Genomic DNA, 15,361 nt, shown 5'->3' with positions numbered 1-15,361 from the left:
CTGGTGGTAGCAGTTTAGAGCGTGGTGGGTGGGATCACGACTCTCTCATCCCCGGCTTCTACATCATGTTCTCAGTGAGTTTACCTCCGGAGTTCTCCTCGCCCAGTACTTTGTGGTTCTCGTGTTTGGGAGGTCGGAGTTGTGGATGTTCAGGATTCTCCTCTTGGGCACGGGGCCTTGTCGAGTCCTCCAGCTTGTTCGGGGCATTAGGATCATCCTGCCAGGGACGGGCGGACAGATGGACGGAGGGAGGAGAAAACACAGTTAGGCCTACCCAGTCAGACCCCCCCAAAACTGTTATAAACCAAACCCTCCCTCTAGTCTACCATGTGGTCTTTTGTTGCATCCTCTTATATGGACCGTCACAGCATCAGCCAATAGCTGGCCTTCAACCTCTGAAAATATCCATTTATAGCCTCTATTAGACAGACCACTGCTATGGCATATTCTCATTCCCCCTAAAGAGATGAGAATATTTGAAATACCATCCTAACATCTCCAAATATTAGAGCCTCTAACTCCCCTCCATCCCTCTCTGTAATCCGATGTATTATATAGTTTGGATATAAATATCCCAAAATCCCATATTATCCTCACACTACCTGACTATCAGTCGATGGAAAAGCATGTAGCAGTGAGTAAGCTAACCGTTTCAAAAAGACCCAAGTGGCCGTGGCTACCCAATTGTTTCAACATCATGCTTGCTTTGCACATTTGTTTTGGTTGAAGGGACATAGAGGTGATTGGAGAACTGTATGAGCGACTCCTTCCCCTCCCATCCTTTATAACCCACCAACAAGCACCCCATCCAGGCCAACCGGGAAGCGCATGCACATCCACATGCAAGACCCCCAGAGAATCCAGAATCAACCCCCCCCCAATCACTCATCCAGCCCCCCTCACCTCGCTACTGTCCCAATTAAAACACAATGAGCCGTGCCATAATTGACATTAAACACATTGTCTATGGATCCACTTTCATACATACTTACAGTACAGCTGGAGCTGAAAAGACAATGCATTAGGAGACAACTCTGTTTCACTTCAATTCATCCTTTTGGCTGCATTTAATTTAGGTCAGGAAAAAGAATGGATTGGCATTAATTTGAACCTGTTTTTCCACCCTGATAGCCTCATTAATATTGCATAGCTTCATCGACCCTGCTGTGTAGGTAGAAGAGTCTGTCTGTGCTCAGGCTGATGGAAAGACACACACATGCATACACACATACAAACACACACGCATTTACACACACGTGCACGCACACACACACACACACACACACAGGCACGCGCGCACACACACACACACTGCAGACCCTGAGGGCTGTGCCATTACGAAACAGAGCTGAATGCTTGTTATTCAATGGCACACAAACGGGATGGCGAGAGCATTTACCCATTGGCTGATGGTCTAGATAGTAACTTCGGGCAGGACGTGGGGATACGTCACTTCCATGGTTACAGGATAGGGGCCATCTTTCCTTCCGTCAGCGTGAAACTGGAAAATGTGTTTGTTTGTTTGTTTGCTGTTGTTTTTCATTGTATTGCGGAAAGAGGGTGAGAGGGACTTTGTTGGGAGTTTTTGGAACAGAGATATACGGGGGATTAAGATGAAGATGAAACATGGACAGATCTTTGTATCCTTCCTGCTTTATGCCTATGTCTGTATGTGTGTGTCTGTTCCAGAGTTGATGTGAGTGTGTCTGGATCTGCACCGGTCTGAGTGTCTGGATCTGCGTCTTTGTATAGAACGTGTGTGTGTATCTGTGTATACGTAGTGGAGGAAGGACACGAAGAGGGTGGGACAGGACTGAGTCAAACGATTTGTTACAGATAGATAGAGAGCCTCAATGCTCTTCACTGGCACGGTACAGTACAGTATGGCTCAGCACAGCACAGCAAAGCACAGCCTACAGGGCAGGATTGGACAATAGGGACTGTACGTCCCGGCCTTTAATCCACAGCACAGGACTGGCATGTCAACATTACAAGGACATGTCAGTATTATAAGAACATGTCACTATGATCAGGACATGTCAATGTAACCCTTTCATAATCACTTAATATCAATTCCATTTTCATTCAATCAATACTGAGGACATGAATTTATACATGTATTAATTACTGTAAATATAGACTTTTACTTATTACCTTTATCTACATTTTCAATTAATTTTGTCAACTGACTGAGTTAGAATGGAATTGACACAAGCCATAGTTAAATCTATACTGTAAACCAGCATGGTCCATAAAAGGAAAGGTATTAATGTTGATAGGGGTAAATGAGTAAACGGATACAATCCACTGTACTTAGTCCATGTAATGCTCAAAATAAAGAAAATATTCTCCCTAGAACAATATTTCACGTTCTAGTTGTATTATCTGTGTATATATTATAGTGTTTTTATGCATGTTGGAGTGTGTACAATTTCTGACCGTGTGTTTATCTGGAGAGAGAGTTTATGTCTAGCAAGATTTCTCTGGTTTCAGTCTACTGCAGTGTCTTCTCTTCTGTTAAGAACTCCTGTGGGAAGGGTCGATATCTCCTGTCTGAAGGACACTACAAGGACACAATCGTACTGCTACTGGACTGCTACAACGTTTATCTCTGTGCCATTTAACCTAGATAAAAGACTGTACATTTCATATTTTAAATTGTGTTTATTTCGTAGTTCTTATTTTAAGAGCCCAGAGTATGTAAAGATATGGATCATGTCTAGAATCAGCATATGCTCCAATCCAGAAATGATCCATTAAGGGGTAATGGCTAACTTAACTTATAAACTGACTTTAGATCAGCACTTAGGAGTAACAGCACTAGGTTCTGACTAGCCAAGTTTGGGGCCGTGGATTAGTCCGTTGAGTTGAGAGAGGGTGACTGACAGGGTCACAGTACAATGAGAGAGCCGTTTAAGGGAGAGGGGGGCGGGCCATCTGAGGGGGTTTATCTTACCTTACAGTCGGGCTCCTCTTTGGTCTTACACTCCCAGGTGTATCTGCTCATGGTTTTCTGAGGGGGGAGAGGGTTATACTCCTCAAAGATACATAACATCCTCAAACAGAGAGAGAGAGAGAGTGTGAGAGAGAGGGAGACAGAGAGAGAAACAGAGAGAGAGAGAGAGAGAGAGAGAGAGAGAGAGAGAGAGAGAGAGAGAGAGAGAGAGAGAGAGAGAGAGAGAGAGAGAGAGAGAGAGAGAGAGAGAAACAGAGATAGAAACCAAGAGAATTGGCGATAGAGAGAGAGAATGAAAGAGCACGAGAGAGAGAAAGGGAAGTGGCAGAGAGAGAAGACCTAGTAAGGGGAACTTCCTAAGGATGATCGCTGATATTCCCAGCTCACATTGAGAGGTAGAGACTGTCTTGCCCATATAAGGACACTGATGGATTCGTCTCAGTAACTATGGTGCTTTGTGGCCTTGACATTACCATAGTAAATGTTGGATGAGATATTTCTGAGGGTACCGTGTTGACATAGAAACACAGAGGTTTTAGTTCATGAACTAGACGGAGGGATTTGAGGTATTGGTTATTCACAATATTAGTTCATGTATTCTGAGCTTTCTATGGTGTTGGCTGTTCTCTGCAGATGAATCTACATAGTATTTTAATGGACCTTTTTCCAGATATTCTATACTGGTGCTCTATATTGACTCCTATGGATAGAGAGATGTACTAATACATTGACTTAGAGCTGTAGAGCTAAGCTGCAAACCCAGGCTGAGACTCAAAGAGCAGAGCTATCCTGTTTCAGAGCTTAGAGGATGTCTGGAAGATTGGGGTGTTATATGGTGTTTTATTTGGTTGTAAATGGTATTGGGTTGTGAATGTTATTGGGTTGTGGTTATGGTTAAGGTTAGTAGTGTTCTGCTAGGTGATTGTGCTAACTGTCTCATGTTATGAAGCACTGCAATATGATGCCCCTCAAGTTGTCACTATATTATATTTACAGAAACATTATCGCAATTACCCAGAAGGAAGAATAACGCTGCATCTACAAACAAACAAAAAACTAGCAAAAGAAAGCTAAGTGAAGCAATTTGCTTGTGGTTATACCAAGTATGATGACCTGAACTATTTGATGAGTTGTTAGAATGTGGCACCACATCTTATGTCATAGTACTACTTCTACTCATGCTGCTATGACCATGTTAGCACTATGCTACACTATGCTACCCCATGCTTCCGTTAGTTGTGCATCTAGGTCTATACTCCCCCCCGCCACCTACAGGCAGCAGGGAGACGTTGCATCTCAGATGTTTATCCTGACTTAATAGCCCTGCCCACCTTGCACACATCTCGCACACCATTCACTATCAACCTGATAATAACCCCATAAATGAAATACATTTTCTGCCCCCAGATTCCCCGCCCCCCAAATCCCCATTATCGACCAATCAAGAGACCTTCTTCACCTTTCCCACCAATCCAGCCCAAGTCAGGATAAGCGAGTGAAACGGACGGACAGAGACACGAAGGCAGAGCGACGGACAGGCTGCTGCAGTGGCTGACATGGCCACCGGGGGGCACCATGTGAGCGATAGAGCAGGCATGCAGTGACATACCGATGCACAGGTGATCAAAGGGAGAGCAGATCAGGGAAAGATGGGGTGGAGGGGGTTACAGTGAGGGCTATGGGAGTTCTCTCTTGGTCTTGGTCAAGTCTTAGCTTGAGCAGAACTGACCACACCCCACCATTGGGTCAGGCAGATGTATAGGTAAGATCTACTTATTTCCTTGCTCCATCTTTCACATCTGCAGTGTGTGTGTGTGTGTGTGTGTGTGTGTGTGTGTGTGTGTCACCTTCAAGTGGGATCAATAGCTAATAAAATAATAACTGACAGTGAGGCAATACACAGTAGAGACTTTACAGCCACATTGTTGCCATGGTAACAGTGTTGCCTCAGTAACCGGGTGTAGTACTATGTCTGCCTATCTGGCTGTAGACTTGTCCCATAGCGAGAGAGAAGAACCCCACTGTAACACCCCACCTTGTACCCCGGAGAGGTGACGCTCAAGCCCATGCAGAGGAGGGAAGGAAGAAAAGGTGAGAGAGAGACGAGAACCACGTTACCTGACAGATAATGTTATCATAGTAAGCCAAAGCACGGGCATGAGGGACGTTAGGAGGGGTGTCGCACAGTTTCCTTACATTTGGGTGGGAGCCCTCAGCGATGGTGGACAGGGAGAAATTATCATTGTGCTGCTCCGATGGAGGCCGGTACTTACTGCTGGGAAGAGGAGGAGGACAGGGAGGGGACCAGAGAGGAGAGGGAGGGAGGACAGGGAGGGGACCAGAGAGGAGAGGAAGGGAGAACAGGTAAAAGAGGATAAAATGAGGAGGGGTCACATTGTGGGAGGAAGAGGAGCGTGTCGATGGGGAGGGGGAAATAGAAACAGAGGGATGCAGAGAGAATAGGGAGGTCAAAATCAGGATTGAAGGACGAGGGAAAAGGATGTGGGGAGAGGAGGGAGGAGGGAGAGAAAAAGCAAGAGAGAGCAGCGTTAGTTACAGTATAGTGCAAGTGTAAGACTTCAGTATGCAGACGACAGACAGACAGACATACCCTCTGTGATGCAACAAATCAGCTGTGAATCAAAACTAGCCTACAGCTATTTACACTTTGACACCCAATCCTGGGTTGTATTCAATAGGGCACAATGTATAGCAAAATGTTTTGCAACTGAAAACGAAAATGAGAGTTACTTCCCAAACTGCAACAATGACTCACCATTGACCTATCATTGAAAACACTTCCCAGAGAGAGAGAGAGAGAGAGAGAGAGAGAGAGAGAGAGAGAGAGAGAGAGAGAGAGAGAGAGAGAGAGAGAGAGAGAGAGAGAGAGAGAGAGAGAGAGAGAGAGAGAGAGAGAGAGAGAGAGAGAGAGAGAGAGAGAGAGAGAGAGAGAGAGAGAGAGAGAGAGAGGCTTGTGAAGTATAGTTTCTAAACCGTGGCACAGGGATAAAGGGACTAAAGCCAGGATGTCTCAGTTTTAATCTGGCACTCCAGCCAGAACACTCTCCTCTCTGCAAAGATAACGTTACCTACATCTCTCTCTCTCTCTGTCCTCTGCCATTTGCTTTCTACCTCTCTTGACACCCCTCTCTCTTTCTATCTCTTTCCCTCCCTCGCTCCCTACTATTTTTCCTTCCCTTTCTCCCCCTTCCCCCAGCACCTCTCTCTCTCTCTCCCTCCCTCCATCTCTCTCTCGCTCCATCTTTCTCTCTGCCTCTCTCTCTGACAAGGAAGCAGACCCCATCTTGACTGCGGCAGACACACTGTGGAGCCCACTGCAATTATCTGCAGCAGATGGAGGGAGAGAGAGGTGGGCGTCTCATGTATACATGAGCCTCATCAGCAGTGCCCTATACACACGCGCACATGCACACACACGCATGCTTGCACACACGCACACACACTCTTTCTCCTTCCAACAACAACTGAGTTTTTCTCTTGGTAAAAGCTCTTTCCTATTCCTGCCCTCCATCTGCTCGCCATCCTCTACACATTTCCACTCTCTCTCCTTCACTCCTCCACCCCTCTGTTCTCCTCTGTTTCATTCTGCCTTTTCTACTCCACTTCTGTTTCACCTTCCTCCTCTTCGATTTTTGGCTAACCACTTGATGAGGCTGTGTTGTCTGTCCCATTCTGCATGCGGTCCATCTCCTTACAAACACACACACACACCCCTCAGGTCGCACAGCTGTATGTAGGTCAACTCCTCCTCCCCTGCCTTGTCTCCCCCTCCCCTCCCCTCTCATACACTCCTGATCAGACTGCCCTACTTTCAGCTGGAGCCAGAGCAGCAATGACATCACTATTTTCAGCTAGCACCATGCGCTAACCATCAGCACGCTTTCCACTGCACTGACTGCTGCACCTTTCTTCATCATCATGACTAACATCATCATCCTCAGCTAAGAAATGTGCATTGCTGATGGAAGCAAGGGTAGTCTAGATTTTCATCCACACTCATCCACCCTCATACATGACTTCACTGTTGCTAGGCAAAACAACTGGCGAAGGCACAGCCGCATCTCATACCGCACTCGTTCTAGCTATCCTCTTCCCGTTCTCTTTCAATGCAAACTCAATCCCTCCCTTTTTCTTTCTCTCTCTGCTTTATCTTTTCTCTCTTTCTGCATTTCCTCTCTCATCTATCTTGTCATCGTGCTTTCCGCCCCCTCCTCCTCCTCCGCATTCCTTCATTGTCTCCTTCGCTCATTTAATATCCTCCCCCCTTTATCTGATCCATCCAATTCTCCCTCTGTCTGTTCTGTCTGTCGCCTCTTCTCTTTGTCCCCCATCCTCCTCTTTACCGTCCAGCTCCCCTCCCTCCCTCCCTCCCTCAGCCTCTTCTCTCCCCTAACCCATCCATAACCCTCTCAGGTATCCCTAACTTCACCTCTCTTCCTCCTCAATCTCCTGTCCTTTTATCCTGATCCTTTGCTCATCTCCTCTCTTTTCCCCCCACTACTCTCTCCATCAGCCCCAAAGTTGAGCTTTGTTTCAATGGAAGTAGTTGTAATGTAATTCACAGACTACACGTCTAATACTAATGTAATACTCCAATCGAATACAAAATATGTTCATATTCAATAGTGCTAGAAATGCTAAGCTTTGTTGATAGTGATTATGATTTTTGATTTCACATAAATATGCTGTGAGAATACAAGAGCTCAAATACCTGTCTATCTGCTGCCTGGTTGTTCTAGTCCATAAGCTCACCTGCGTTTGCGCAGCCAGTTTTCTGTGGGTTCTATGATCTATGGCTGCACTTCTTGTTTTTTCCTGGTTTTCTTAGCACAAAGGTGTAGCTGGTTTTATCTGGTCCATAAACTCCCCTATATTTGCGCAGGTTTCCCCAGGTCCACGCTGTAAGCTTACCTGCGTTTGCGCAGCTTGCTGTTCTCGGTCTTGAGCACGTGGAGCTTCTTGGCGAAGCAGACAATGATCATGAAGAGCAGCAGCACCATGAGGGCCGACGCCCCGATGGTCAGACACAACACCTGGAACTCTGTCACCACCGACTCACAGCGGGAACCCTTGTGCCAGATGTAGTCCTGGACATTACACCTGCATGGGGAAGGAGGGATGGAGAGAGAGAGAGGAGCAAAAGGAGAGGAGAGAAGAAGAAGAAGAAGAAGAAGAAGAAGAAGAAGAAGAAGAAGAAGAAGAAGAAGAAGAAGAAGAAGAAGAAGACGACAAAGAGAGGAAGGGAAGGGAAGTAGTAGTAGTGGAAACAATGAGGCATGTGTAATGGAATACGGAGAGGAGAGAGAGGAGCAGCCAGGGAAAGATGGATAGGGTGACAGATGAAATGGCCAGATAAGGGAAGTGTGGAGAGAGGCCATGAGAGGAGGGTTGGAGAGAAACATAACAAACATAACACTTTTTACAAAATTGTGTGTGTGTGTCTGTCTGGGTGTCTGTCTGTGTGTCTGTCTGTGTGTCTGTGTGCAGGCTCAACATTATTTTGATTAGGGTGAGGGCAGTACCACTATGTCACTCATAGTTGAAGTTTGTAAGGTTGGCACACATTTAAATTCAGATTGCTCTGTTTACGAACATTTCTGTTCATAATTATCCCAAGTGCTTCAGTCTGAAAGCTTTAAGGGCTGGATTCAATCCGTATTGCGGAAGTATCGCGGAAAATCTCTGCAAATGCAGGAACATTGTCTTTCAATTTAAATCAGGCTATAACGCGGATCTTCCACGATACTTCTGCGATGCGGATTGAATCCAGCCCTGAGTGTGGGGTCTAAAAACGCTCTTCAACATCCCACATATACAGCAGTGTATATGATTTATGGAACTCCTGAAGTGTCACCAGCAGGCTTTCAACATGGCTCTATTTGAAGGGATAATGTGATCATTCTGTCTAAAAAGAAAATAGAAAAATACAAAGAGCCAGAGGCTGTTTTCCATTCACACACACACACACACACACACACAGTTGCCGCCATCTGAGTCCTAGACTCTTTTTGCTCCAGTTTGCCAGTGTACGGTTTCCTCCTGGGGACAAAAATGACAGAGGCAGATGGCTTTGTCTGCTGACTATCTGGCATCTAAATCATTGAATATATCTCTGTTCTTAACAAGACTGGAACCTTATTAGCCAAATCTGCTGCTTCACATGCTTGTAACCACTATGAGAATGAATTGTATGGCATGCTGCGTAAGAAGACATATACTCTATAAACTGGGTTGATCACACTGGTTAACAAGGGGAAATGGTAATGACTGGTCTCTCACTGCTTATAACAGGAATGAAACCATGGTAACCAGATACTATGTATATCCCTGCTGCTATCTAGAACCTAAAAGGGTTCTTCGGTTGTGCCCATAGGATAACCTTTTGAAGAACCCTTTTTGGTTCCAGGTAGAACCCTTTTGGTTCCAGGTAGAACCCTTTTGGGTTCCATGTAGGACCCTTTACACAGAGGGTTTTACATAGAACCAAAAATGGTTCTCCTATGGGGACAGCCAAATAACTATTTTGGAACCCTTTTTTCTAATAGTAGAAGTGTGATCACTGAGAATAAAACAGGGTGATTAAAGAGACTGGATTTGTGAAGTAGTTGGAACTCGGGAAAGCCTGTGAATGTGAATGAAACACACTCAATGAGAAGAACCCATACAGGCTAAAATAGGCACAAGAACGCGAAGGTTCACACTCACTCCTCAAATGTCTGCATGTGGATTTTAGGGGGAAATCCCCACTTACGGACACACACACATTCACTTGGAAGAATTTGAATGTGAAGAACAACAGAAATGCACCTCTCCCTTCCCTGTTCCCCACACACAGGCCGAGGGACCTACAGACTCACACAGATGAATGTAAATGTGTAGTATGAATGGAGGTGTGGGTATGGCCTTTCAGATTCACAGTTTCAATTCAGCCCAGTAAGCGGGTGATGGGGGGCTCGGTTCCTTTCAGCACCGCTTCCTGCATCCTGCCCCCTTTGTGCCCGTGCCGAACGTGCCAACCGAGGGGGCCAGGGGGCATTCTCTAGCAGGAGAAGGTGTGACCGGACTACTGATACGCCATTCGCCATTTTCAAGGGGACTTGAATACGCTCTCCCCCTCTAAGGTACTGTATGTTGGTACAAATAGGTAGTTTATATAAGGAAGAGAGAGAGAGAGAGAGTACATGGAAGGAGAGGGTAAGGAGGATGGCTGGTTGCCACGGCGATCCAGCTGAGCCGCACAACAAGCAGATGCAGCACTGACATGTCATTCCATCACATGCACACACACACACGATCACACACAGATAGCTCTCATGAGACTCTCTCTCGCTTAGTAATCTCTCTTTATTTCTCATTCTCAGTCCTCCTACTCCTTCCTCTATCACTCTGCTCCTTGAGTTTCTCCATCTCTCCAATTTATCACTGATTTACTACCTCTGCTTCTCCTCCTCCCACTATCCTTATGTCTCTCTCTCCCCTTCCGCTCTCCTGCTCTTTGCCAACTGCCTCCAGCAGAGTGTAATCTTGTTTCCATTTAGCTGACTGACTTTGGTTTTGACATAATTGAAATGGTGTCCTAAAACAGCAGCGTCCTAAAAACCCTACAATTTGACTTGAAGATTTTGGTTGCAAGTTAAAGTGTTAAAATCAAACTGAAACAATCCAACTGAAATAAACTCTGTAGAAACATTCACTAGACTTAAATCGACAACGTTGCGTTCCACCCTGAAACCTGTAATCCTACAATCCAAAATGGCTGTGTGTTTGTTTTACTGTAAAGGTCTTGGTTCTTGCTAGCCTTGGTTCTCTCTCTCTGAGCTCCTTGTTTAAACTCCCACAGCTTTACCCTAACCAGTTACCCAGTGTAACCACATAGCCTTCCCTCCCCACCCCATCATTAACTCAATCGAGGTTTACCACAACCTCCAATCGCCACCAAATACAGCCCTCTAACCCAGCGACACAATGGAATTACCCGAGCCTGAGCCACATTACAAAGAGCTCACAAATCCCCTCAATATTTACTTGATTAGGCTTGTAAAGACTGCTCGACTGCCAAATCCCCCAGGAGAGATACCCTAACCTGGCTAAGAGGAGGGGTAGAGAGTGGGTTGGAGGGTAGAGGGGGGCACAGATTGGACACCCCCATACTGGGAGGCCCCCCACGGTGTTGTGGGGTGAGGTTGAAGGGGGATGAGGGTAAATGGGGGATAGGAAGGAAAGGGGGCTGGGATGGGGGCAGGTTAGTGGGGGGTACTGTACAAAGGGAAGGAGAACGAGGGATAATAAAAGGGTAATGGAGGGGAGGATCAGCAACGTTAATCAGAGCCCAGTGTGACTGTCACAACATTGATCAGTGCTTCCCCATGTTTTACAACTAGAGTCCCAGCCTAGTCAGCCCCCAAAGAGATACTAAAATAATCCATTGAAACTAATTTAATTGGGAAATTAAGGTGTGGGAAGTCATTAGGTGGGTGGCATCATGATCTGGAAAATGTTATCGGTAGAGGAAACAAATCAGTCAAACTATCACCCATATGCCACCTCTGGCAATACAAACCCCATTACCCTACTAAGTAACGCTTTACTTGACACCTAGCGTCATAACCCGTTATGACACGTTCATAACCATGTCATAACAGCTGACATAACTTGTCCTAACCTGTCATAATATGGTCATAACACTGTCATGACAAATATATTTAGACCTGTTGTGACATATATTGCGTTATTTTATGGCTGGTTATGACACCTACATAAGAGTGTCAAAACTCGCTCCATTACACTATAGCCGACTTGTCAACAGTATTTTTATGTTACATAAGATTATCTGAAATTGGCCATATTAAAGTGTCATTGTAATTGCGCACACATTGATGTCAGACATGCACCTACCCCAATGCTCTGTTGCTAATGACTGGGATGAATGCAGGAGTAGATTTCAGGAGCAGGACAAGACACCCTCTTTTTGACTGATGACTGACATAAAGGCATGTACGTGATAGGCCTTTCTGGCAACATGATTCTGATGGTTATAATTCTTAGTCCAAGTAAAGTGACACAGTATAGTCATAATGCTTCATGACATTGTCATAAAGTGTATTTTCTTAGTCCAAGTAAAGTGACGCAGGATGGTCATAATGTTTCTTGACAGCATGATAAAGTGTATTTTCTACAAGTTCTTAAAAATAAGATGAAAAAAAACATGACTGTAAAGAAATCATTACAACAACATCAATGGATTTAAGAAACAAACTTTCAAACTTTCATGCTTGGCCAATTGTGCACCGCCCTATGGGACTCCCGGTCACGGCTGGTTGTGACACAGCCTGGCATCAAACCAGGGTCTGTAGTGACGCCTCAAGCACTGCGCCACTCGGGAGGCACTGCGCCACTCGGGAGGCCTCGACAAACCATTTCTGTATGGACCTTTCTTTGTGCATGGGGGCATTGTCATGCTGAAACAGGAAAGGGCCTTCCCCAAACTGTTGCCACAAAGTTGGAAGCACAGAAAAGTCCCTTCACTGGAACTAAGGGGCCTTTCCCGAACCATGAAAAACAGCCCCACACCATTATTCTTCCTCCACCAAACTCTACAGTTGGCACTATGCATTGGGGCAGGTAGCGTTCTCCTGGCATCCGCCAAACCCAGATTCATCCATCGGACTGCCAGATGGTGAAGCGTGATTCATCACTCCAGAGAATGCGTTTCCACTGCTCCAGAGTCCAATGGTGGCGAGCTTTACACCACTCCAGCCGACGCTCGGCATTGCGCATGGTGATCTTAGGCTCGTGTGTGGCTGCTTGGCCATGGAAACCCATTTCATGAAGCTCCTGACGAAGTTATTGTGCTGACGTTGCTTCCAGAAGTAATTTGGAACTCGGTAGTGAGTGTTGCAACCCGAGGACAGACAATTTTTACGCGTTACGCGCTTCAGCGGTCCCGTTCTGTGAGCTTGTGTGGCCTACCACTTCTCAGCTGAACCGTTGTTGCTCCTAGACGTTTCCACTTCACAATAACAGCACTTACAATTGACCGGGGCAGCTCTAACAGGGCAGAAATTTGACAAACTGACTTGTTGGAAAGGTGGCATCCTATGACGGTGCCACTCTTGGCATTCTCTCAACCAGCTTCATGAGGAATGCTTTTCCAACAGTCTTGAAGGAGTTCCCACATATGCTGAGCACTTGTTGGCTACGTTTCCTTTACTCTGTGGTCCAACTCATCCCAAACCATCTCAATTGGGTTGAGGTCGGGGAATTGTGGAGGACAGGTCATCTGATGCAGCGCTCCATCACTCTCCTTGGTCAAATAGCCCTTACACAGCCTGGAGGTATGTTTTGGGTTATTGTCCTGTTGGAAAACAAATGACAGTCCCACTAATCGCAAACCAGATGGCATGGAGTATCGCTGCAGAATGCTGTGGTAGCCATGCAGGTTAAGTGTTGGAACCAAAAACAGACACGGCGGTTGGAACCAAAAATCTCAAATTTGGACACATCAGACCAAAGGACAGATTTCCACCGGTCTAATGTCCATTGCGCGTGTTTCTTGACCCAAGCAAGTCTCTTCTTCTTATTGGTTTCCTTTAGTAGTGGTTTCTTTGCAGCAATTCGACCATGAAGGCCTGATTCACGCAGACTCCTCTGAACAGTTGAGGTTGAGATGTGTCTGTTACTTGAACTCTGTGAAGCATTTATTTGGGCTGCAATCTGAGGTGCAATTAACTCTAATGAACTTGTCCTCTGCAGCAGAGGTAACTCTGGGACTTCCTTTCCTGTGGCGGTCCTCATGAGAGCCAGTTTCATCATAGTGCTAGATGGTTTTGGAAATTGCAGTTTAAGAAACTTTCGAAGTTCTTGAACTTTTCCGTATTGACTGACCTTCATGTCTTAAAGTAATGATGGACTGTCATTTCTCTTTGCTTATTTTAGCTATTCTTGCCATAATATGGACTTGGTCTTTTACAAAATAGGGCTATCTTCTGTATACCCCCCTACCTTGTCACAACACAACTGATTTGCTCAAACGCATTAAGAAGGAAAGAAATTCCACAAATTAACTTTTAACAAGGCACACCTGTTAATTTAAATGCATTCCAGGTGACTACCTCATGAAGCTGGTTGAAAGAATGCCAAGAGTGTGCAAAGCTGTCATCAACGCAAAAGGTGGCTACTTTGAAGAATCTGAAATATAAAATATATTTTGATTTGTTTAACCCTTTTTTGGTTACTACATGATTCCATATGTGTTATTTAATAGTTGTGTTGTCTTCACTATTATTCTACAATGTATAAAATGGTAAAAATAAAGAAAAACCCTTGAATGAGTAGGTGTGTCCAAACTTTTGACTGGTACTGTACATGTAGTACGCCTGCCCCATGTTCCATTTAACAGACAGAGAATCCAATGAAGGTACTAGCATCATAACCTTTACAATAAATAGCACCAAGGTATGACCTTAGCATAGTCAATAGTGCTGCTTATGTTCTTCTACGCTGTGTGTGTGTGTGTGTGTGTGTGTGTGTGTGTGTGTGTGTGTGTGTGTGTGTGTGTGTGTGTGTGTGTGTGTGTGTGTGTGTAACACAAATCAACAAACCAGACTCTACTGCCACGGAATGGCTCATCGGATACATTGGACTACCTTACTGTGTCCGTGTTTGTGTGGGTCTGTGTGTGTGGGTCTGTGTGTTTGGGTCTGTGTGTTTGCACATGTGTGTGTGTGTTCCCTGATCTGAGCCCTCTAACTAGATCTTAATCTCCTGTGTCTGACCTCTTGACCTCTTGAATGACCCTGTGCTCTCTTACTTCTGCTGATTTGTGGAGGGGGTCTTAATATAGCCATAATCCTAGAGGAGAAGGAGTGTGCGTGTGCATGCACATGCATATTTATTTGTGTGTATGCTTTTCATAAAGTGACCAGAAATCCTAAATTGCCATGACTACATGGGACTCCTGGTGATAATACCTCGTCTTAATTATATCAAGCTGCAGGGACACACACATGCACATATACACACACACTAACACACACACACACAAAGCTATGACTGTACACACACACATGCTCACAGTTAATTCAACCTGGCTCGCCCTGATGTGTTTCCATACTGGCAGGCTGGACTGATTTTCTCTCTCTGTCCCTCCTACTCTCTCTTTTTATTTGCCATGTCTATCTCCATCCATCTCGCTCTCTTTCCCTCCTACACTCCATTTTACAGAGTGTTGTCCTCAGTCCTCCAGCTTTGGGGGAAATGATTAAAGATGTTAGCGCTCTCAGGCCATGTCAGTTAGGATAGTAGAGAGAGGTAAACTATTGATAACGTTAGGTAGATCAAACATTCAAATTAGCCACTTCATGACTGTTACAGACTGTTATTTTT

The 15,361-nt window shown here is 45.3% G+C and overlaps 1 protein-coding gene across 1 annotated transcript in view; it reads right to left on the bottom strand.

Annotated features, from left to right (window-relative positions):
* Positions 1-58: 58 nt before the first annotated feature.
* LOC123485665 (chondroitin sulfate proteoglycan 5-like) overlaps positions 59-15,361 on the bottom strand; it is a 32,960-nt gene continuing 17,657 nt past the window's right edge. The window contains exons 3-6 of the mRNA XM_045216753.1: positions 7,889-8,077; positions 5,075-5,228; positions 2,957-3,013; positions 59-217 (exon numbers count right to left, since the gene is read on the bottom strand). Coding sequence (XP_045072688.1) covers positions 59-217; positions 2,957-3,013; positions 5,075-5,228; positions 7,889-8,077 — 559 coding nt within the window. The remainder of the gene's footprint in view (positions 218-2,956; positions 3,014-5,074; positions 5,229-7,888; positions 8,078-15,361) is intronic.

This window comes from Coregonus clupeaformis, unplaced genomic scaffold (genome assembly GCF_020615455.1).
Source record: "Coregonus clupeaformis isolate EN_2021a unplaced genomic scaffold, ASM2061545v1 scaf0790, whole genome shotgun sequence".
NCBI lineage: Eukaryota > Metazoa > Chordata > Actinopteri > Salmoniformes > Salmonidae > Coregonus > Coregonus clupeaformis.
This window is presented reverse-complemented; position numbering and strand designations above follow the sequence as displayed.